The 24,483-nt window shown below is 39.9% G+C and overlaps 1 protein-coding gene across 1 annotated transcript; it reads left to right on the plus strand.

The window, feature by feature from the left end:
- The first annotated feature begins 9,664 nt into the window (after positions 1–9,664).
- LOC124288526 (ATP-dependent (S)-NAD(P)H-hydrate dehydratase-like) lies at positions 9,665–23,824 on the plus strand. The gene is made up of 9 exons (XM_046725093.1): positions 9,665–9,728; positions 10,388–10,529; positions 12,382–12,427; positions 13,491–13,579; positions 14,202–14,310; positions 15,416–15,466; positions 17,578–17,682; positions 21,498–21,589; positions 23,692–23,824. The coding sequence occupies exons 1-9, from the start codon at positions 9,665–9,667 to the stop codon at positions 23,822–23,824; spliced, it is 831 nt and encodes a 276-aa protein (XP_046581049.1).
- The last annotated feature ends 659 nt before the right edge of the window (positions 23,825–24,483 follow it).

Here is a 24,483-nt window from a genome sequence, read left to right on the forward strand (position 1 = left end):
ATTAATATTTTATCAGAGTGTCAATGAATAAATAGATCATTATTCATAATTTCAAAATTTACATATATCCCTAACTAATTTTGTCCAATATATTTACAACCGTCGTCAAATAGGTGGAATATTACTCGCAGACAAATGAAGGAGATAGATAGCTGTTTAGCAAAGAACAAACACACACACCAGAAAACAACAGATGATGTCACAGGTTTGTAATCCTATCCAGCATCTATGTAACTGATTCCATACACGATATGGGATAGCGGGGTAGCCTTGTGGTTACGGGGCAGGCTCGAATTTGATTCCTCCAGGGGTACAATGTTTGATGCCCATTTCTTCTATATAACGTGGGTCATATTGATCTTATTAGTTTGAAGTAATGACGTTTCCAGAAAATTACCTTCACTTAACCCATGCCTCCGGTGGAGACACACATTTTAAGTGTACCTAAGCAATGTCTCGGCATTACAGACTTATAATTCAACACGTGACATTAGTATAGAATCTACTCTCTTCAACTCACTATTAGCATCTCAGTGTACATCAACTCATCTATTGTATAAACTCATTCTGCATATTGTTTTAATCACTATCACTCTGTACATCAACCTGCTCAAATCTCTAGTTAGCAATCCAATGTATATCAACCTTGTCAATTGTTTATATATATACTCACTATGCAGCTATATGTGTACATGTATTCTCCTTGTTACAACTCTTTGTATCACTTGCTTGATAACGGTGTTAGTACCTACACCGAAACGTCGCAATCACTGCAATAAAGAAGTTGACTATCCATAGAACTTGGTTTTCCATTCAATTATTGGATCAGCGATCGTCTTAACGCTGAAGATCGCTTTGTAGGTCGGTGCCCAAGTAAACAAGCATTTTGAAATGAGAGATAACAAAGTATTGAAGCAGCACCATCTACTTATGCCCCGTATATAAAACATACTTTTACCTAATCATATACTTCCCATAAAATTTTAGACTCACTTTTATTGAACTCATGACAATAATCTTTTCAACGTTGCGAATGTGTTTTACAATACATCAGTTCATGTGTAAACAGTACCTTTAAACAGCATGGGATATTTTGCAACATTTAGTTTAGAACAGTTGACTAAAGTAAGTGGCTATATTTACACTAGTGAGTCTAAACTTTTGATGGGAAATATATATTTGCACGTTCGTACTCCAATGATAGCTACGTAGATTTCAAGACAACTGAAATAATTGTGGACACAACACATCATCTAAAACAGTGTTGTGATGCTGAATGGATTTTGTTATAAAATCAACCTCAGCATTATAGCGCAGTCTCTCTCCCAGACCCGGCAAAGAGAACATATTTTCAAAAGGAGTCCAACTCAAGTCTAGAAAGATTTCGCGACTTCAGCTCTTGGAAATTAAGCGTTGTTCTGCGCTCCGCTTGGATTGATTTGCAGAAAAGAAAAAAGAATTAGATAACTACATTTCTGAAGCTACAGTGCTGCGCAGTTACATTTGACACAGTTCATCACTATTGCTGTTTGAAATGTGAAACGAACGACCTTGATGCAACGTCACCAAAAACTCCGTGATGCGTGGTGAATCATAACTCACTTGTCCTGGGGGTCATATCAAAACCGTACTGGTAGCCTATAGTGTAGTGTCTCGCATGGTCCTCCGTAGACAAGCAAGTAAGAGACTGCCATATTATAAACTGGTATAACTTTGATTCGTTTAAAGTTGTTTCAGCAATTTGTCAATATCATTGTCTTAAACAGTTGTATTATAATATACAAATATTAGAAAGTGTTGACGTCAAACATACCATCCAAGAAAGGATTTGTATGTAAAGCACAACATCAAAACACATCCAACAGACGTGCGTTGAGTGTCATTCCTGATATTGACACTTTCGAGGAAGGTCGATTAATATTTGTGAATATTTTTTCTGTCAGTCAGCGTCCGCTTATCATACTATTGTGATTTCCTTGATTTAGTTGATAATACGGGTAAAGCAGGGCTGTTCGGTACACAGCGGCAGAACCGTCTCTTGGTATGATGTGGCCGTGGATCGAAGCACCGACTTTCCGTTCTTCAGGTATACGTTCTATATTAGCTAGACCACTGATGCTGTCTTGTACAGTATGAAGGTTAGATTTGGTTCGATATGACTGAATAACGCTGTAACTGACGTACAACGGCCTCGGCTCTGTAAGACCCAGTGAAGAGTTTAATAAGATGACACTGCAAAAATGAGATACAATATTCCTCTACTGCATCGTCACCGTCACCGTCGCCGTAACGTTGGAAAGGATATACATGTACATGTAGTTAGAAACATTAAGATCCGGGTTACTATTGCTCTCCAGCAAATTGTGGTTGTTGCGAGAGGCTACTAACGGGATCGGATTGTTATTACTGCCTTGACCGAATGCATGCTATTTAATCCCAACAGCTTGGCTAATGTTCTTGACGTCAGTCACGGGTTTGTCAATAATATAATTTTGTGTGTGTGTGTGCGTGCGTGCGTGCGTGTGTGTGTGTGTGTGTGTGTGTGTTTTATATAGTCATAGCCTCGCGTCTGTCCACCCGCCCGTATACGTAATCATTTCGTTTCCGGAAAATAACTAAAAAAAGTTCAATATTTTTCAACACTAATTGGTATATATATCAAACAGAACCTAAACTGGTGCCTTTTGCTGTTTACAGATGTGTGGCATTTTTATTTACCTTGATTCCGATGGAAATAATTTGGACTTAGTCTAAAAAATCAAGTTGGATTTTAAGTAACTGTCAGATGATTTGTTCCTCCAAATTTATGGGGGCCCAGGGGATTTGTCATCTTCTAATGACTCTTGTCTCCAGACATCTGTCCTATAGCTTGAGTAATACAGACCACGGAGTTTAACAACAAACAAACGAATGATAAGGTGAGGTGAGGTGAGGTGAGGTGAAATTGGGTTTTACGTCGTACTTGAGAATATTTCGCTCATATGACGACGTGCATGCGTGTGTATGTGTATGTGCGGCTGCTTGTACTAGCCCAGACTGAAGCTGGTTTTATAGTGCTAGCCCACTGAGATACCATGCCGCAGTGAAGCATGAATACCCCACTCAGACACATTATACTGACTCCGAGCCGACCAGTCCTTATTGTACCCATTAATGCCGAACGCCAGGCAGGGACCAACAAGTACCATATTTTAACGTCTTTTGGTATGACGCGGTCGGGGATCGAACCCGCGACCTTCCGCTCTCCGGGCGGACGCTCTAACCACTACACCACGGAGGCGGTCCAAACGAATGATAATATTTTCTCTGAACACTTCCATCGGTCAAGTCAATGCCTTTTACAAAAGATTAAATACGTGACCCGTTGCATAATATACAAACCAACCCAAAACGGTGTTATAATCGGATGATCAGCCTTAGTGGTTTGGTTGATCTGCAGTTGATTTAAATTCTTATCATAACATATAATGAACACGATCCTGAAGAGAGAGGTTTGTCAGGTAAGTCTCCTGTTTTGGCAACTGGAGATTTCTAATAATGAAACAACGAAAACGTTTGAATCATAATGAAATGTATTATATAATCGAAAATAGAGCCTTCCATCTAAATATTCACTGCTGGAATTTCACATCATATTGAAATGAACATCAGTCATTACTGTATTGTTTTTAACAATCGCAAATGAAGTGATAAAACAGTCACCTGTCCAACTCGTGCACACATGCACTGCTGTAGGCACTATCAGCCACCATCTATGACATGTCCATGTTTGTGTTGTTACTGTTAGGGGCGGAGGGTAGCCTAGTGGGTTGGGTCGTCACGCCGAAGACCCGGGTTCGAATCCCCACATGGGTACAATGTTCTGGTGTGCCCCGCCGACACCAAACTCAGTCAGTCAGTCATTACTGATAACGTCACCATTGTATGCATCTTTGCCTTTGATTACGTCGGAATCTATAAATGGACTCAGTTAATGGGTTTTCTCAACTGAAACACTATTTCCAGCCGTTGGAGCGATACATCATGACAAACGATATCCAGATGGTGCTTTTGATAATGTAGATACATCTGAGTTTTTCAACACAATTTAGAAGTGACACACATTAAAATGAGAATTTCAATGTCAAGCAGATAGCTACTACCTTCACTCACAACCAACTCTTCCTCATAACATGAAACCCAATAAAGCCCACACAAAAGAGCAAAGCGTGGAAGCACGATTGTACTGAAAAGAAACACTATAATATGTAGCTTGGGAACATCGTAACTATACTGAGTCAAAAAAGAAACATCACAAAATGTAATTTGAAAAATAATGAATAATTTTTCTCTGATGATACATCTATGTATCCGAAATGGGATCCCTATCTTTCGACTCTAGAAAAACGTTAGCAAAACCCACTCAAATCCATCCATTCGTCGTGCAAATGACGTTAGTGCGAAATCAGGTTTTGCACGTGCAGTCGATCACGTGATCTTCGCATCGAAGTTTTCTCCATATGCACGTGTTTGCATTGGCCCCAAGAATTGAAAAAACACTTTAAAACCACAGTTCTAACGGTACTTGAAATGCCACGATTGTCAAATGTGCAACGTGAACGTGCCGTTGGCATGTTGCAAGCGGGAAGATCAGTTATTGACGTCGCAAGAGCAATGGGATGCAGCCGTCGTACTGTGTATGACTTGCGAGGTCGTCTACAACAAACTGGCACCACTTCTGATCGCCCAAGGTCGGGTCGTCCACGTGTGACGTCACGAGCAGAAGACCGTCAAATCGTCCTACGTCACCTACGTGACAGATTTCTGCCGGCTACACGAACCAGGGCTGACATGTTTAGAGGTCGACTGTCCTCACAGACCATTCGAAATCGGTTGCGTGGCTGCCAATCGCCATTCTCGACGTCCATATCGTGGGCCAATATTGACGCCGTTTCATCAACGTCAACGTCTGCTGTGGGCCCAACGTCACCTCCGATGGACCCAGAGAGACTGGAATCGAGTCGTCTTTAGCGATGAATCCAGGTTTACCCTCAGATTCGCGGACGGCAGGCATAGAGTCTGGAGACGACGTCATGAACGGTATGCCCAATGTTGTGTACAGGAAGTCGACAGATTCGGGGGCGGAAGTTGCATGGTGTGTGGTGCTTTCTGTGGGAACAACCGTTCCCGACTTCTGGTCATCCGTGGAAACCTCACAGCTGCTGCTTACCGCGACCAGGTGCTCACCCCTGAACTCGTTCCTTTCATGGCGGCTCATGGCCCAGGTCTACAGTTCCAGCATGATAATGCTCGGCCGCATACCGCGATGTTGACACGAAATTTCCTTCAAAACGCTGGAATCAACGTCATGGACTGGCCATCGAGGTCCCCTGACCTTAATCCAATAGAGCACGTTTGGGATGCACTTGGGAGAAGGCTTCGTGGTCTTAGGAACCAACCTCAAAATTTGCAGGAACTTGGCGCTGCCTTGCAAGAGCAATGGCGCAGAATCCCCAACCACGTGTTCACAAGCATCAGGCAGTCGATGAGGAGACGGTGTTTGGCAGTGGTGAATGCGCGGGGCGGCCATACACGATATTGAACTGAGAAATTTCGCATTTTTATTCTTGTGACTTGACATTCTGTATACCCATGTTTTGGAACGGCGGTGTAGCTTAATGGAACTGATTATGGCACTGTCAGAGTACATCACACAGATCTCAGCAATGAAATAATAACAATTTAACCATCTTACCATCTCTTGTTCTTTTATAGTGCCCTGAAAAAAGAATGTGAAGTTTCTTTTTTGACTCAGTATATTATTTTTCGTTTTTCTCTTGTCAGCTGAAATCGACTGTATGTTGCACAGCACTTCGTGTTACACAATTTCTAAGCACGTACGAATCCAGTTCGTGAAGAATAGCTGTTTTGTACAATGCGCACATATGTACATAATTTGAGTGATATTAATATATCATATCCAATGACCTGGATGTCGCGTTTCATTGTGCTGATAACAGTATCGACCGCCATAGAAGAGTTGATATAGAATAGGTAAGTCATGTTAAGCCATATAGTGTGTCTGAATCTTGGATGTGTTTTACAACTATATAAATGTTGTTTTTTGTGAGGACGGCTACCTGTTGGGATTCTGGGCTAGAATATGCAACTAGTAACCTGTAACAATTGCAACCAGTAACCTGTAACATTACCTGGGCTTGTCGAAATAAGGGACGAGCTGGATTCGGCTGTCAATGCCTTTACAAAAGATTAAATACGTATTCCTGTTGCATAATATACAAAACCAACCCAAAACGGTGTTATAATCGGATGATCAGTCCTTAGTGGTTTGGTTGATCTGCAGTTGATTTTAAATTCTTATCATAACATATAATGAACACGATCCTGAAGAGAGAGGTTTGTCAGGTAAGTCTCCTGTTTTGGCAACTGGAGATTTCTAATAATGAAACAACGAAAAACGTTTTGAAAACATAACAATGAAAATGTATTACATAATCGAAAAATAGAGCTCTTCCATCTAAGTATTCCATGCTGGAATTTCACATCATATTGAAAATGAACATCAGTCATTACAGTATTTTTTGAACAATCGCAAATGAAGTGCATAAACACGTCTACGGTAAGTCCAACTCGTGCACACGTGCATCTCGGTGAAAGGCACTATCAGCCACCAACTATGACGCGTGTCCATGTTTGTGTTGTTACCGTTAGGGCGGTGGGTATTCAGTGGGTTGGGTCGTCACGCCGAAGACCCGGGTTCGAATCCCCACATGGGTACAATGTTCTGCGTGTCCCCGCCGACACCAAACTCAGTCAGTCAGTCATTACTGATAAGGTCACCATAGTATACATATTTGCCTTTGATTACGTCGGAATCTGTAAATGGACTCAGTTAATGGGTTTTCTCAACTGAAACACTATTTCCAGCCGTTGGAGCGATACATCATGACAAACAATATCCAGATGGTGCTTTTGATAATGTAGATACATCTGAGTTTTTCAACACCATTTAGACGTGACACACATTAAAATGAGAATTTTAATGTCAACTTCTTTATTATGAGCAACACGTCGTTTCAAGGTACACAGATGAATGAAAAACTATAAAGCAGATAGCTATTACCTTCACTCACAACCAACTCTTCCTCATAACATAAGCCCACACAAAAGAGCAACTAAAAAGCGAGGAAGCACGATTGTACTGCAAAGAAACACTATAATATTCCAGATAGCATTCTGTTGGCCCAACATATTATTTTCGTTTTTCTCTTGTCAGCTGAAATCGCCTGTATGTTGCACAGCGCTTCGTGTTACACAATTTCTAAGCACGTACGAATCCAGTTCGTGAAGAATAGCTGTTTTGTACAATGCGCACATATGTACATAATTTGAGTGATATTAATATATCATATCCAATGACCTGGATGTCGCGTTTCATTGTGCTGATAACAGTATCGCCCGCCATAGAAGAGTTGATATAGAATAGGTAAGTCATGTTAAGCCATATAGTGTGTCTGAATCTTGGGTGTGTTTTACAACTATATAAATGTTGTTTTTTGTGAGGACGGCTACCTGTTGGGATTCTGGGCTAGAATATGCAACTAGTAACCTGTAACAATTGCAACCAGTAACCTGTAACATTACCTGGGCTTGTCGAAATGATGGACGAATTGGATAGGGGGCAAGCTCGCTGACTTGGTTGATTGAATGTCAGCATATCCCAACAATGCGAATAGATGCTCATGATGTCAATCACTAGAGCGTCTTGTCCAGATTCGATTATTTACGGACCGTTGTCATTTTGCTGGAATATTGAAGAGTGTTGTTTTATAGAAGAAAGTTAAAGATTGAGAACACATAGCAAACGTATCGGTAGATTAAGAGGTCAGACAAAAATAGTGAAAGAGGCATTACAAACAAACAAGAAAACGAATAAAGTCGTAAAAGTTTTAGGTCTTATTGGAACAGAGACATCTTGAATTCCGATCGTGTTCCAGATACTTGAACGTTTTCTTTGCACAGATTACGGAACTAACAGAGTATATTTTACGTGCGCATCTTAAAATGCTATGTTATGATCAGAATTTCACAACGTAAGACCAGCTACTAACAGTAATTGTGCGCATTTGTCAGTATAGGAACAGTATTAGTTTAAAATTATCATTATGATGACAGAGGAAAAGAAATTACATCAGAAGTACATTTTCCCGATTATCTAAATCGTACTAAATGTCCGGAAGCAGTTTTAGAATAACCCAAACCGGAAGTTGGCAAGTGCGCGAAATTCGTGTCAGCGTGACCACATTGAATTCGTACATTAGCATCTGTTTTTAAGCTGTCAAAAATGTTTACATTGTCAGTCACCTTGTCACACATCTTCGGGAGGGGTCGGATACTCCGATCAGGTAAATAAATGCCACGGTAGTATATGTCAACGAAAATTAACGCTGAAAACACCTGATTCTTCTGGGTTTTTTACGCTCATCGCGTGAGATCATCAATATTCGAGGATCACTGTCAGATCACCACAGGACTATACGCTTACTATTGAATATGTCTTGTTCATGGGGAGTCAGTGTAAACGTAACAATGAGTCTTTTCTCCACGATGCAGACAAATTAGATTTAAATCGAATGAATGTTCGTTGTTTATATCGTTCATGTGTATTTTGCTTTGTCATTGAAAAACCTGTGCTGTAAACACCTATATGTGAGATGGGTCCAAAGTGTTGATAACAGCACGTAGCTGATTGGCGTCACCACATTTGTCTGGTCATGAAGTGTTTTAGTCACTGTCTCAGGTTGGCTACTAAGTAATTTTATCAGTGGTTACCTTTCTCTTTTCATCTAATGTAGAGCTCAGCAATAGCTACAGCACTTGGGTTAAAATGAACCTTTGACACATTCACAAATTTGTTTTGCTATCTTCGAACTCACTGGTAGTTCTGCCGACTGCTCCTGTGAAATCCATAACATCAACTAAATTTTGTTACCTCTGGACACTGACTCGATCAAGCTTCTATTGCAAACACTTGTGGTATCAAGACTAGACAATAGCCTCTCCCTATTTCAGCATTTCAACAGCCACAATATGAAAACTGCAAAGCGTTGCTGTAGTTATTACTTGTACTTGCTGTGCAGTCTTTTCTCCTGTCTCAAAATCCCTGCACTGGCCGCCAGTCAAGCGACAGAATCAATATAAAATTTGTCTTTTCGCCCATTACTTTATCTTAAGGACAACATCTTCCCTTACATGGAACATCTGATCTGTTCACATAAAACAGTGGTTCATTCTGTTCCCCTGACAAGCACATACAGGGTTCGAAATACCCCATATGTTAGCGTGACATGGCACGGTAAATATTGAAATGGCACGGATAAAAAAAGGTCTTGGTGCCCTTTAGGCACGCCTAAAGATTTAGACACATAACTCACCTCTAGTCATTTAATCCCCAAAACATTTATGCAAGTGACAAACAGAGTGATGGGAGTACTGATAGTTCAGTTATTGAAGAGATAATTGTGTATGTAAGATATATTGAACAAGTGAACCTCTCAGAAAATTCTTAGCTATTAAAGGTGTTGGGAAAGTAGAACAAATGAAGTTTAAGAAAGCCTTCTTAAACAGAAGACATATCAGTGATAACAGAAAACAGGTTCAAATGATGATCATCATTGCTACAGTCATTTATTCTGAAAAACGTGCCACAGTGGGCACACTTGATTTCGGTAAGGCACATTTTAAATCTTTGCCTGGTGCCCTTAGGCACACTTAGAAAAAAAAGTATTTCTATCCCTGACATACTGGCTTGACCTTACAGCAACACAGCGGTGGATGATCATACATTCTCTGTTGCATCCCCAATTCCAGGAACAGTTTACCTTTATCAATAAGGACATCATGTTCTGAAGCATTTGACAATATACTCTGACTTTAAACATGTGTGTAATTAATACATACTGCACCAAGGAACTATATAGATTCATTAATCTACAGCAAAACAGCTATGAGTGATGGAGTCTTTGTGGTTGCAGCCCCTACCCCATACTCTGGAATGACTTCTATCATTACATACATCATCTTCAAATTCTTAGTTGAAGACACTGCTAAACCAATCTGTGCCACAAAACATTTGACAATGTACTAACTTGTAGTGCGTATATGTACTGCACCAATAAGGACGTTTCTGTTTTGTTACATGGAACCAATAAGGACGTTTCTGTTTTGTTACATGGAACCAAAATAACCAAGACAATGGTTATTGTAGAACTTAGTAAAGTGACTGTGAATGGACTGGGCAATGCTCTTTTCTATTCTTCCATTACGTTATACTTGTTTGTTGTGCAGTGTGCTACCTTGCTAACACGTCAGTTGTGTTTTGTGCCAGGCTATCTGGGAGCACACAACATGTCAAGTCATCCAAGTCTAGGAGAGCTGCAGCAGATGGTGAAGGCTGTCATCCCTCCACTCTCCTACAACAGACACAAGGGACAGGCCGGCCGGGTTGGTGTCATTGGCGGCTGTCGGGAGTAAGTGAATGTAGTACATAGGCATGAGTTAATGAATGAGTTAGGTTTTACGCCACTTTTAGCAGTATTAAAACAAGATCATGATGGGGACAAAAGAAATGGGATTTTTGTTTCTGTTGATTTTTTCCCCATTGATTTGCATTTCTACACAACATTACTACAACAGATATTTATTGATAAATTCATGTATGATTTGCTTGTTTTTTTAAGAGTAATTTTAAGAATGACATTATATGATAAAGTGAGTGAGTTTAGTTTTACGCGCTTTTAGAAATATTCCAGCAATATCACGGTGGGGGAACACCAGAAATGGGCTTCATGCATTGTACCCATGTGGGGAATCGAACCTGGGCCTTCGGCGTGACGAGCGAATGCTTTAAGTTTAACCACTAAACTACCCCACCGACCCAATATGATAAAGAGGGTATTATCCTCACATGTTATCGATATTATCTAATTGATAGGCAGAACTAGTGTACATTATCGCAGTTGGTGAATTTGTAAAAATCCATGAGTCGAAACATTGTGCTGTTTCCTGCTTAGAAGAAATGTCACACAAACACATCCTAATTGTAGTCATGGAGACCATTGTTTAACTGGTTGCCGAGCTAACCTCTGATCACATCCAGCAGCTGGCTCTCTGGCTTGCCTCTCTTTCTAATTGCAACCTATAAATATATCGCAGTTGGTGATATCATGTACATATACATGAGACCGGTACATAAATCAAGCTTCGATGACACCTGCATGATCACAAAGCCTTGCTGTGTGTACTGTTAAAAAATGTAACATTCTACTTTAAAATGTGAACATATTACCATGCTTTTGCATTTTATTTATTTTTCTGGAAGGGTAGTTAAATGTACAATCACATAGAGAGGGACATCTAAAACTATGCCATGCATTGGGGGAGGGTTGTTGTTTTTCAGTGCGTTAGTGCATTAAACACCTGACTAGTCTGAGTCTGACCCACTTGTAAATATATAGAGAATGCACAAGCTATGATTTGTTAGTATTTCAATCCACAGATTCAACCAAGTTTCAATGGTTCTAGTATCAGATGTTGCATAATGTCTTACCCACACATTCTCACCTTTAACTTCTTTGAGTGGCATTTTAGAAGTTGGGAAGTACAATATAGAACAAACTTTATGGATAACAACTTCTTTTTAGAAAATTTCTGGTGTCCCCCGCCGTGATGTTGCTGGAATATTGCTAAAAACGTAAACTTTTGCGGCGTAAAACCAAACTCAGTCAGTCAGTCAGTCTTTTTAGAAAAAAATTAAAATAAAATAAAAATAAAAAGAAGTTGTTATCCATAAAGTTTGTTCTATATTCTCACCTTTATAAAGTGGGATACACTGAAAGTGATTAAGCAGCTATTATTCTTCAGAGAAGGAATCTATATTCCATTTGTTCTGGGAATGCCATTATTTATGCTCTGTTTGGAATGATTTGAAGAATTGGCTGTTATCAGAAGCTAAGATAAATATAAATATGGCCAAAGGAATAGTTTTCTTTGGCTATATCGAAAGGAATAATAACCCACTTAACATCATCACATTAATAACAAAACATTACATATTCACCAGAAGATCACAAAAGAAAGTGCCGGAATTCAATGAAATCCAAAGGGACCTAACTGACTATTATAGACTAACTAAATGTGTTGCCTCCATAAATTCAAATATTGACATGTTTTATAAGTAGCTGCCATTTACTTTTTTGTCAGTTATTATGAATTGTAATGAGTATGAGTCTCTGTAAAAATGTAACAAATATACAAAAATTATAAAAAATGTGGAAAAAAACCCCACCCTTCCCTACACAATGTGGGTCCTATCTGTTTCAGATACACTGGAGCGCCATATTATGCTGCGATCTCTTCATTGAGAGTGGTGAGTTGAATCTCCATGCTGCATGCTGCACAAGTCCTCAGTTTGAAAACAACATTGCATAACAATGCTCTTCATCCAAACTTGACTTCATGCCAGTCATTGCACATTGTGACACTGGTGTTTTTCCTTTTCAAGCCTTCCTGTTTTCCCAAAGATTTGGGTTAAAAGAAACTATACCATTCTATTTAACCACTGGTTAGCTGGACCGAAACGTTGTCTTTCTGAGCTGCTGCTATTTTCATGAAGTAGCAGAGGAACTATTTCAGTAACATGTTTTGTGCAGAACCTCTTGCTACTGACATACACCCCAGTTATCATTAATATTTCCTCATGAGTAGTTGATTGGTGACCAACAGCTTATTCAGTTGCCCATACAACACATCAGGGTCACTCGGGCCAACTCGGCTGATACCGTTAGCCACGAATACATTGTATTTTTGGCCACTAAACAATCAGAAATGTTGACAATATTTCTCTCAAATGTTTCTTGGAAGACCCTGCAGTACTTTTGTAGCTTTGGTGATTTATTACCAAAATTTGATTGAAGTAGATGTGTATTCAGTAAATTGCACACTGTCATAGCAGGATAGTAAAAATTGGCATCTTGCGTATTCGCTATGTTATTACTCACCCTACTACGACAGGGGTTCGGATCTCTCTTGTATAAAAGGGGTTAATATCTGCAACCTCCCCTAATGCTGACAGTTGTCTTCCCTGTATATTTCATGCAGGATGATGCTCAAAGACAGCTAACTCTGAATGGGTGAGTGGCTCAAATGAGCTGTTTTCACTCAGTGATGATAAGAGTGAGTGAGTATGGTTTTACATCACTTTTAGCAATGTCCCAGCTATATCATGGCAGGGGAAACCAGAAATGGGCTTCACACATTGTACCCATGTGGGGAATCGAACCCGGGTCTTCGGCATGACGAGCAAGCGCTTTAACCATTAGGCTACCTCATTGCCCCTGTGATGACAAGAAGCAAACTGCACGCTGTCAAAGCAAGCTAAGTACATAAGGAATGGAATTCACTAATTCTTTCTCTGATGTTTTCACTCCTAGGGAGGAGACCTTGCCACCGTCTTCTGCACTCGAGATGCTGCCACTGCCATCAAATCCTACAATCCAGAACTGATAGTCCTACCTTACTTGTGAGTTGGATTGGGAAGTCAGCCATGTTGTATTTAAAGGGGGCACTGATTAATGATCTAGTTCCAATTTTTCAGAATAGGCTGAAACATCATAATTAACTGATACATTGTCCCTATGTGATAAGGAATCCATTTACTCAGTACCTTGTTATTCCTATTATATTATAGGATTTATGTCAGCATTTGATAAAATGGTGGTTGAACCTAAATTAAACTTGATTGGACAACTCATCTCTTGAGGTGTAGTGAAATAGGTTTCATGTCATATTCAGTATTTCTGCAGAGACATGCATTTGGGGTGTTTGTGAAGTTATGTTTGTAAAACTAGTGTGCGCAGATTTAGAATTTTACACAGAATACACATTGTTGTTGTTTTTTATGTTTATAGTCCCATAAATGCATGGGAATATAGTTATGTTCTTCTTATAATGCTGATGAATTCACTCACCCTCCATTGATACATCCCCTTATCTGTGCCAGGATCTGCTAATCATTGGTTTTATGTCCAGTTATAATCCTTTCTCAGGCAGTATTGTGTTCATATTTGTGGTTTCATGAAAACCAAGACAATAACCACTTTGACCTGAGTCACTCACTCGCTCTACTGACCTGCCTGTTGCAGAGATGAAGGTAATGCAGTGGCCAGTGTTACTGCCGTTCTGCCCAGACTTCACTCCCTTGTCATAGGGCCAGGGCTCGGCCGAGATACTGCTGTCCTAACAACTACAACAGTAAGTCAAATGTCATCTGGACTTGTTATGAAATTTCAGGGGTTTTTTTCTGTTTGGCATGCTTTCAAGTTCTCCATTTAGTCAGAATATTTTTCATTCTCAAGCTTTAACTTGCTAATGTTTTTCTGAACATGATTTGAATGAAAGTTTGATTATAATCTGGTAAAAAAAAGTTTTAAGTATTTCATCTAATGAAATTATTTTTAGGATAAAAACAACATATTTATTACAAGTTTCAGTGTTTGACATTTATCATGTTTATAAGTGTTGTTTTGATTGTAGATGTCACAAAGCTCCCCCTTTTCTTGTTACACACTGCACTCATAATCCCCACTGATGTTGCTAGTTGCTCGCAGTAGCAAATTATGTCATTGACAGACTGTCACAAACTGAATAACTATTATAGGTATTTTACACTGAATACATTAGATTGGCACAATATTAATATTGATAGTTTCCTAATTTGCAAATGAACTGAATTTTAGTAATATCTAACTGGGATAACAATGATCAGTTTGTACATTTTTAACCAGATAGGAATTCTAATAAAACTGTAACCAGTCCAGGGCCTAGATTTCCCGAAGCTCTCTTAACGCTCAGATAGTCGTAAAGTAATGTTAATGTATGGCACTTACGACTATCTTAGCGCTAAGAGAGCTTCGAAAATCTAGGCCCAGGGATAGAAATACTTTTCTTCTAAGTGTGCCTTAGGGCACCAGACAAATATTTTAGGTGTGCCTTTCAGAAATCAAGTATGCCCACATGTTTTTAGAATAAATGACAATGATGATGATCATTTGAAATTTAGTGTTAAATAAAGAAATGGGTTTATGAGCATTCAAATATGTATGGTATTATTCAGTTTGGTAAAAATTAATTGTTTGGGGGATTAAATGACTAAATGTGAGCTATGTCTCCAGAAAATTAGGCGTGTCAAAAGGGCACAGAGAACATCTTTTAACCGTGTCATTTCAATATTTACCGTGCCATGGCACACTAATGTATGGGGTATTTTGAACCCTGCAGTCAAGTGAACAACCATGATGGGTGCACAGGTTTCTGATTCTGTGGAAGTGATTTACATTCAACATGAATTATTTTTCAGAAAATCATCGAGGCAGCAAAAGGAAGAAACATGCCAGTGGTGATAGATGCTGTAAGTATTGCTTGAATATTACATGTATGGAAGGTGTCATTTGTACGTTCAACATTGTTCAATGGATCATTTTAAAACATGTTAGTGGTTAATACTATATGTTTCCTGGTTCAGTATTAAGACATTTTGTTGATATACTCAAACCATGGAAATGATTTATTCCGCCATAGACTGGCAAGTTTTGTGTTTAGTCTCTTATACAACATCTTCCTGAGGAAAGTGTCCACTCACCTACATCAGTCTTGTGAAAACTTGACTGATATTAATAATAATAATAATAAATGTGAACTTATAATGCGCCTTTTCCATGCACAAGGCCCATGCTCAAAGCGCTAACAAAGTGGGTGGATAATATACATATATACAATGAGGGACTAGTAGCTAGTCATAATGCAGTGAAAACAGATGAGTCTTGAGAAGTCGTTTGAAAGAATTAAAGTCAACTGCTGATTTAATGGTGATAGGGAGAGAGTTCCAGAGTAGAGGGGCAGAGCAGGCAAAGGATTTCCTTCCAAAAGTTTGCAGTTTGAACCGAGGCACAGAGAGTAGGTTATTGCCAAGAAGATACTCTTGATTAAGAGAGATGCTTGTATTACGTTCTTACAACTGATAATAGTGTTTGCATCATTTCTTTTCTAGCTCTTTTCAGATATAGAAAATAATATGTAACTATAGGGACTAACATCTCCTTTTTCTGTGTTTAGGTAGTATTAAAAACCTTAAAAGTCTTTGGAATCATCAAAAATGTAAATGCTTGTGTCATTAGTAGGATGTACGAGCTGAGCTGTAGGTTGTTACAAATCAATCATACCCTGATTTCCTTAGACTGACTGACTGAGTTTGGTTTTACGCCGCTCTTAGCAATATTCCAGCAACATCACGGCTGGGGACACCAGAAATGGGCTTTGTACCCATGTGGGGATTCGAACCCGGGTCTTCGGCGTGACGAGCCAACGCTTTAACCACTAGGCTACCCCACCGCCCCAATTTCCTTAGAAGTGGTATTTAGTGAAATAGGGACTTGACTGTTTCTGTGGCAGGATAGAAACCGGTTGTTCTTGGTTCGAATCTCTTCATCAGTGTTGTTTCTTGTTTAGTCAACATCAAGTCAACTTCGGCTTTCATCCCACATTAAGGTGTAACTTTATTAATGTTAAATTTTAAAATCATAATTATACAAATTCGCTCACTCCATCTGTTAAATAGTTATGTTAGACATTAATTATGCATATGCCAAACCACAAGACAGTGGTTCAGAAGAGGCAACTGATGGGATAAGGTGGTCAGTCTCGCGGACTTGGTTGACACATGTGATCATATCCCAATTGCGTAGATCGATGCTCATGCTGTTGATCACTGGACTGAATGGTCCAGACTTGATTATTATAGTTGGAATATTGCTGAGTGCTGTGTTAAACAACAAACCAACCACAGTGTCAGGTGAGTGAGTTTAGTTTTACGCCGCACTCAGCAATATTCCAGCTATATGACGGCGGTCTGTAAATGGAGTTGGACCACAGACAATCCAGTGATCAACAGCATGAGCATCGATCTGCGTAATTGGGAACCGATGACATGTGTCAACCAAGCCAGCGAGCCTGACCACCCTGATCCTGTTAGTCGCCTCTTACGACAAGCATGGGTTACTGAAGGTTCATTCTAACCCAGACCTTCACGGGTCTAAAACCACACAGTGTCACAATGTTAAAAGAGTTACTTCCCTTTATAGACCTGTGTTTGTGTAAAATCTCAAAGATACAATAGTTGTCATCCATAAAATTATCTTGCCATTGTTGTTAGCTCAACAAGAACTCGAATGCCAATCAAACTTTGTTTAAGCCGATACTAAGGCTTCTGTAAATGCACTGTTAAAAGTATTTATCTGTGAACATTTATATAGTTGTTAACCGCAGTATTCATGAAAACATCCTATCAATCGTAGACTAAAGGACAAACCGAACTTGGTGTACATGAAACTTTTGGGAGGAGCTCTTGGGATTGTGACAGCCTGTTCTCTGGTAACTAGTACATGATTTTACATGAACTCGATTTTGTAACAAGTGATGAAAATAAAGTTTCCACTTGTTGATATTCTTTTTCATTTCTTTCAGGATGGGTTGTTCCTGGTGACAGACAATCCTTCAGTTATCAAGAATTATAGAAAAGCCATTTTAACTCCTAATAAAGTGGAGTTTGGTAGACTGTATGAGAAAGTGGTGAGTGATAACATTCTGTATCTTACTCATGAAGTCCAAAGTCGGACTAATACAATGTTTTTCAGTATTATAAGCTCAGCTTATTAGAAGATTCAAGATTCATTGTTTGTGGAGAAGGTCACCTGAATCATTGTACAAATTGAAAATATATTAGTGGGTTACAGTATCATTAGCAACAATAAAAAAATCTTCTTTTAAATCCAGAATGGCATGTTGCGTACAGTCATTTTTTTGGTGCATGGACTGGGTAGTATGTAAGTATATGAAGCCGTGCTATAACTTTCATATATCATCGTGTTGTAGAAATAGGCAATCAGGGATCTGTTTCATTCATTTATCAAAAGACATGGGCTGAAACGTTTTATCCAGGATTCTGCTATTCCATTGAAGAATGCTTCACTGGGTGAAGCCCTTCTGAAAATAGGGGGTATCAAGTCTTCAACGAGAGAACCTTAAAGGCAAAATGTTACACATTTTCAACAATATTTTGGCCTATATTTTATATATTAGGGACATATGCACTCACTTTAGCTTCCTATTGATGCAATAAAAGACTTATTATCCCTTACGACTTTCCTGAAATCGATAATTTAAACTTCAAGGTGAACAGCTTCGAAACAGGTAACACTTGCCATATATGGAATGTAAACAATTGCTCCATACAACGAAAACTGTCGCATGCGGTGTTGTAGGTGGGTTCAATCACAAATTGTGAGTAGGATATTCGTGGAGAGCGCTCTAAGGGACATAACTCTATGGGGTTCGCTTGATATAATCTTCGGCTGGTAAAGGGAGCGAGAGTCGATTTAATTTGAACTTTTTAATTCAATATTGTAATCTAACTATGTAATTATTTTTTTTTTTGGGGGAGCTTCCTGTGGTGTGACATTGTGCCTTTATGTTTAGACACCCAGTAGGTTCATCTCAGAGTGACCCCATCTCAGTCATCATAAATGGGTGAGGGATATTTGTGGTCAGTCTATTGTGATTTACCAAATAATGGCCAGTGTTTACAATGCGAACACAATCTGATCAACTTGTTTTCATGATCTGAGTTTGCCTGACATGGACTATTTTCAAGCTCCTTACAGCAATGCGATGATCTTCTCCTCAATAAACTATAGACCAACAACCCAATATGCATCGATGTGGGTTTTGGAGTGTTGCCGCTGTGTAAACTGTGTTCTAACTAGAGACTGAGGGTTGCAGGGCTGTGTATCCTGTGATATAACTGACCAGAACACAGTTATGGAAGTCGATGTACACTGGTACTTTCCTTGTAATTATGTATGGTTTTTGTGACTAGTGATTTTTTTATATAAAATTAACAAACATATGAAAAACATGTACCAGCACATGTCACCTTTAGTTGAAGCCATTTGCAAGTTTTATTGTATGTGATTTTAAGAATGCTTCGGACATTGCCAGGAGTACACCAAGTGTTTTCATCTGACATGATTTGACACGGCTTGTGGTAAAACTCTCTTACAAATATAGATTGATAAGTTATGCAGTGAATTAATAATCATGACTAGACTGATGTATTCATATACTCCTGCTCTCTCGGGTTTTGTCTCTTAGAGGGACAGGGGCAGTGGGATAGCCTAGTGGTTAAAGCATTTGCTCGTAATGCTGAAGACCTGGGTTCCATTCCTCACATGGGTACAATGTGTGAAGCCCATTTCTTGTGTCCCCCATCATGATATTGCTGGAATTTTGCTAAGAGCAGGGTAAAACCATCCTCACTCACTCCCTTAAGAGAATGATGCATATCTGCAGTTATCTCCCTTAGACTGTCTTTGCCTTACAACCATTGCACAGAGGCTCAGCAAAGGTTATGTTTTTAGTGGCAGGTTCGCAAAGTCCTGACTAGGTATTTACAGGCTGCTTGAATATGGCTGAAATATTGCTGCCTGTGGTGGTGAACAAGATTCAAGAAAAATGTTTGGTGTCCTGTGAATGGCATCCTGTCAACATGTGACTTTTGTTTTCCTTTGAAAGGCCTGTGTGTCTGTTGTTTTAATCTCAGAAATATTCCAGACAGCGGTCAGTATATAATCAAGTTTCTACCTGACAATCCTGTGACAATTATGAGCTATGATCTGCCCATACAATGATGACCCGTGAAGATCCGGGTTTAAATTAATCTGAGGCGGTGGGGTAGCCTCATGGTTAAAGTGTTGGCTTGTCACGCCGAAGACCCGGGTTCGAATCCCCACATGGGTACAATGTGTGAAGCCCATTTCTGGTGTCCCCCGCCGTGATGTTGCTGGAATATTGCTAAAAGCGGACTCAGTCAGTCAGTCGAATTGATCTTCAGTAACCCATGCTTGTCGTAAGAGGCGACTAACGTGATCAGGTGGTCAGACTCGCTGGGCTTGGTTGACACGTGTGATCGTATCCCAGTAGTGTAGATCGATGCTCATGCTGTTGATCACGGGATTGTCTGGTCCAGACTCGATTATTTACAGACCGTCACCATATAGCTGGATTATTGCTGAGTGCGGCATAAAGCTAAACTCAGTCACTCACTTCGCATACACTGTCACCGTCACAGAACTTGACCTCATGATCTATTAGGTTTCAACCAAACAGGGCATTGGGGTAGCCTAGTGGTTAAAGTGTTTGCTCATAATGCTGTAGACCCGGGTTCGATTCTCCACATTGATACAATGTGTGAAGCATATTCCTGGAGTCCCCCGCCGATGATATTGATGACTCACTTAAACCAAACATATTTCCTGAGGACCAGATGTAACCCAGAATCCACAATGGTTGGGGAAAATTGGCATTAGAGAATACTGTTACTAGTTTTAGCTTTTCTAAACCGATTTGACAACTTTGAAGGAAATAAATTCAGCACTGTCTTAACATAGTTGGGATTGAACATTGTGCTTCTATGCCCACGTGAAGTAATCTGTGTTTAGGTTTAATGAATGTTTATGAGACAGATTAGAGCTACTTCCTGTTACTTTTAATCGCTGTTTCTTTACTGCCCTTCCATAATGCCCTGAAATTCCCCAGTTCAAATTGAGATTACTCAGTAAACCTCAAACCCTTCACTACTGTTTAACTATTCAACAAATTTCAGGGTAATAAAATGCCAAGAATTTAATGGAAAGTTTCAAAGAACCTTTGTTTTATATTTTCTCTACAGGCTTGGAGTATAAATTATCACAGATATTTTGTTGTGTAGTGTGAGGGAGTGTTTAAAAAAGTGGAATGTTTAGAAATATCATGCTCATAGATTAGTATGGTTGGAATTTCTGTTGTAAGAAAATTAATGAATTTGTACTTATGGACCAGTCAGAGGTTTTTGATGCTCTGAAATACCCTGCTTCAAATATGTGTATTATTTTGACTTTCAATTGATGACTGGATGTTATTCACATTGTTGTCAGGATGTCATTCACTTTGTCATTGGGATGTCATTCACTTTGTTGTTGGGATGTCATTCACTTTGTCATTGGGATGTCATTCACTTTGTTGTTGGGATGTCATTCACTTTGTCATTGGGATGTCATTCACTTTGTTGTTGGGATGCCATTCACATTGTTGTTGAGATGCCATTCACTTTGTTGCTGGGCTGCCATTCACATTGTTGTCAGGATGTCATTCACTTTGCTGTTGAGATACCATTCCCATTGTTGTTGTGATGCCATTCACTTTGTTGCTGGGATGCCATTCACACTGTTGTTGGGATGCCATTCACACTGTTGTTGGGATGCCATTCACACTGTTGTTGGGATGCCATTCACACTGTTGTTGGGATGCCATTCACACTGTTGTTGGGATGCCATTCACACTGTTGTCAGGATGCCATTCACACTGTTGTTGTGGATGCCATTCACATTGTTGTTGTAGATGCCATTCACTTTGTTGCTGGGATGCCATTCCCATTGTTGTTGTGATGCCATTCACTTTGTTGCTGGGATGCCATTCACATTGTTGTCTGGGATGCCATTGTTGTTAGGATGCCATTGTTGTGTGGGATGCCATTCACACTGTTGTTGGGATGCCATTCACACTGTTGTGGGATGCCATTCACACTGTTGTCGGATGCCATTCACATTGTTGTCGGATGCCATTCACACTGTTGTCGGGGATGCCATTCACACGTTGTTTGTTGTTGGGATGCCATTCACACTTGTTGTTGGGATGCCATTCACACTGTTGTCGGGATGCCATTCACACTGTTGTCGGGATGCCATTCACACTGTTGTTGGGATGCCATTCACACTGTTGTTGGGATGCCATTCACACTGTTGTCGGGATGCCATTCACACTGTTGTCAGGATGCCATTCACACTGTTGTCGGGATGCCATTCACACTGTTGTTTGGATGCCATTCACACTGTTGTTGGGATGCTATTCACAATGTTGTTAGGATGCCATTCACACTGTTGTTGGGATGCCATTCTCACTTGTCAGGATGCCATTCACACTGTTGTTAGGGTGCCATTCAAACTGTTGTTAGGATGCCATTCACATTGTTGTTGGGATGCCATTCACACTTGTCAGGATGCCATTCACACTGTTGTTAGGGTGCCATTCACACTGTTGTTGGGATGCTATTCACACTGTTGTTGGGATGCCATTCACACTGTTGTCAGGATGTCATTCACTTTGCTGTTTAGATGCCATTCCCATTGTTGTTGTGATGCCATTCACTTTGTTGCTGGGATGCCATTCATTTTGTTGTTCTGATGCCATTCACATTGTTGTTAGGATAACATTCACATTGTTGTGGGGATGCCATTCACACTGTTGTTGGGATGCCATTCACACTGTTGTTGGGATGCCATTCACACTGTTGTTGGGATGCCATTCACACTGTTGTCGGGATGCCATTCACACTGTTGTCGGGATGCCATTCACACTGTTGTTGGGATGCCATTCACACTTGTTGGGATGCCATTCACACTGTTGTTGGGATGCCATTCACACTGTTGTCGGGATGCCATTCACACTGTTGTCGGGATGCCATTCACACTGTTGTTAGGATGCCATTCACACTGTTGTCGGGATGCCATTCACACTGTTGTCAGGGATGCCATTCACACTGTTGTCGGGATGCCATTCACACTGTTGTTTGGATGCCATTCACACTGTTGTCAGGATGCTATTCACAATGTTGTTAGGATGCCATTCACACTGTTGTTGGGATGCCATTCTCACTGTTGTCAGGATGCCATTCACACTGTTGTTAGGGTGCCATTCAAACTGTTGTTAGGGTGCCATTCACATTGTTGACAGGATGCCATTCACACTTGTCAGGATGCCATTCACACTGTTGTTAGGGTGCCATTCACACTGTTGTTGGGATGCCATTCACACTGTTGTTGGGATGCCATTTGCACTGTTGTTGGGATGCCATTCACACTGTTGTTGGGATGCCATTCACACTGTTGTCAGGATGCCATTCACACTGTTGTTAGGATGCCATTCACACTATTGTCAGGATGCCATTTACATATTTGGCAGGATACATTTTACATTGTTGACAGAATGCCATTCACACTGTTGATAGGATAAGCTGTTGATTAGATGTCATTCACATTGTTGACAGGATGCCATTCACATTGTTGACAGGATGCCATTCACATTGTTGACAGGATGCCATTCACATGTTTGATAGGATGCCTTTTACATTGTTGACAGGATGCCTTTCACATTGTTGATGGGATGTCATTCACACTGTTGTCAGGATGCCATTAATGCATTCATACACACATTTGTCTCTGTTTAACACTTCATTGCTTTTCCCATTCTTATTTTCTCTTTCTTGATATGACACACAGATGATTTTAAAACATAGATTTCTGAGGTTGGAGGAAGAGGGCATCCAATAGTCATTGTGGGTTCACATGATAATGATTCCCAAATACACCATGATAACTGATCTCAACTAGTTGTTGTCACCAAATGGTATGGTAAATGCCCCCTACATATACCTGACATGAAGCAGTTTTAAAACAAGACATACTTACTTACGTTTTGTCTCCTCAGTGTGGAGAGGAAGCCGAACCCTGAGAACCCTGTTGTCAGCCTGAAACAACTGTGTCAGCAACTTGGGAACGTGACCATTGTCCAGAAGGGTGAGATGGACGTCATCTCTGATGGGAAGAACGGTAAGGCTTGAAAAGATTGATTCATTGTTCATCTCTGATAGAAAGAATGGTAAGGCTTGAAAGGATGAATTCATTGTTCATCTCTGATAGAAAGAATGGTAAGGCTTGAAAGGATGAATTCATTGTTCATCTCTGATAGAAAGAATGGTAAGGCTTGAAAGGATGAATTCATTGTTCATCTCCTGATAGAAAGAATGGTAAGGCTTGAAAGGGTGTATTCATTGTTCATCTCCAATGTGAAGAACAATAAGCTTGAAAGGATGAATTCATTGTTCATCTCTGATAGAAAGAATGGTAAGGCTTGAAAGGATGAATTCATTGTTCATCTCTGATGGGAAGAATGGTAAGGCTTGAAAGGATGGATTCAATGTTCATCTCCGATGGGAACAACAATCGGCTTGAAAGGATGAATTCGTTGTTCATCTCAGTCAGGAAAGTGTAAATGAGGATTCAATGCTTGTACCCAGAGTCCTGCTCTGCAATGGAATTTTAAAACTTTTTCACTGCGTATCACATTCTTTACCCAATTTGATTAAAATCAGATCTTGCACTCTTTGGAGATCCGAAGACAGCTTCATAGGTGGCCACGTCAGTTGAACGTTCATATCCACCAATCAACATTCAGACTTCTAAATTCTTGGAGGGTGGCGGTGTAGCCTAGTAATTAAAG

This window comes from Haliotis rubra, unplaced genomic scaffold (assembly GCF_003918875.1).
Source record: "Haliotis rubra isolate DU_JTF1 unplaced genomic scaffold, ASM391887v1 Scf1, whole genome shotgun sequence".
Taxonomy (NCBI): Eukaryota; Metazoa; Mollusca; class Gastropoda; order Lepetellida; family Haliotidae; genus Haliotis; species Haliotis rubra.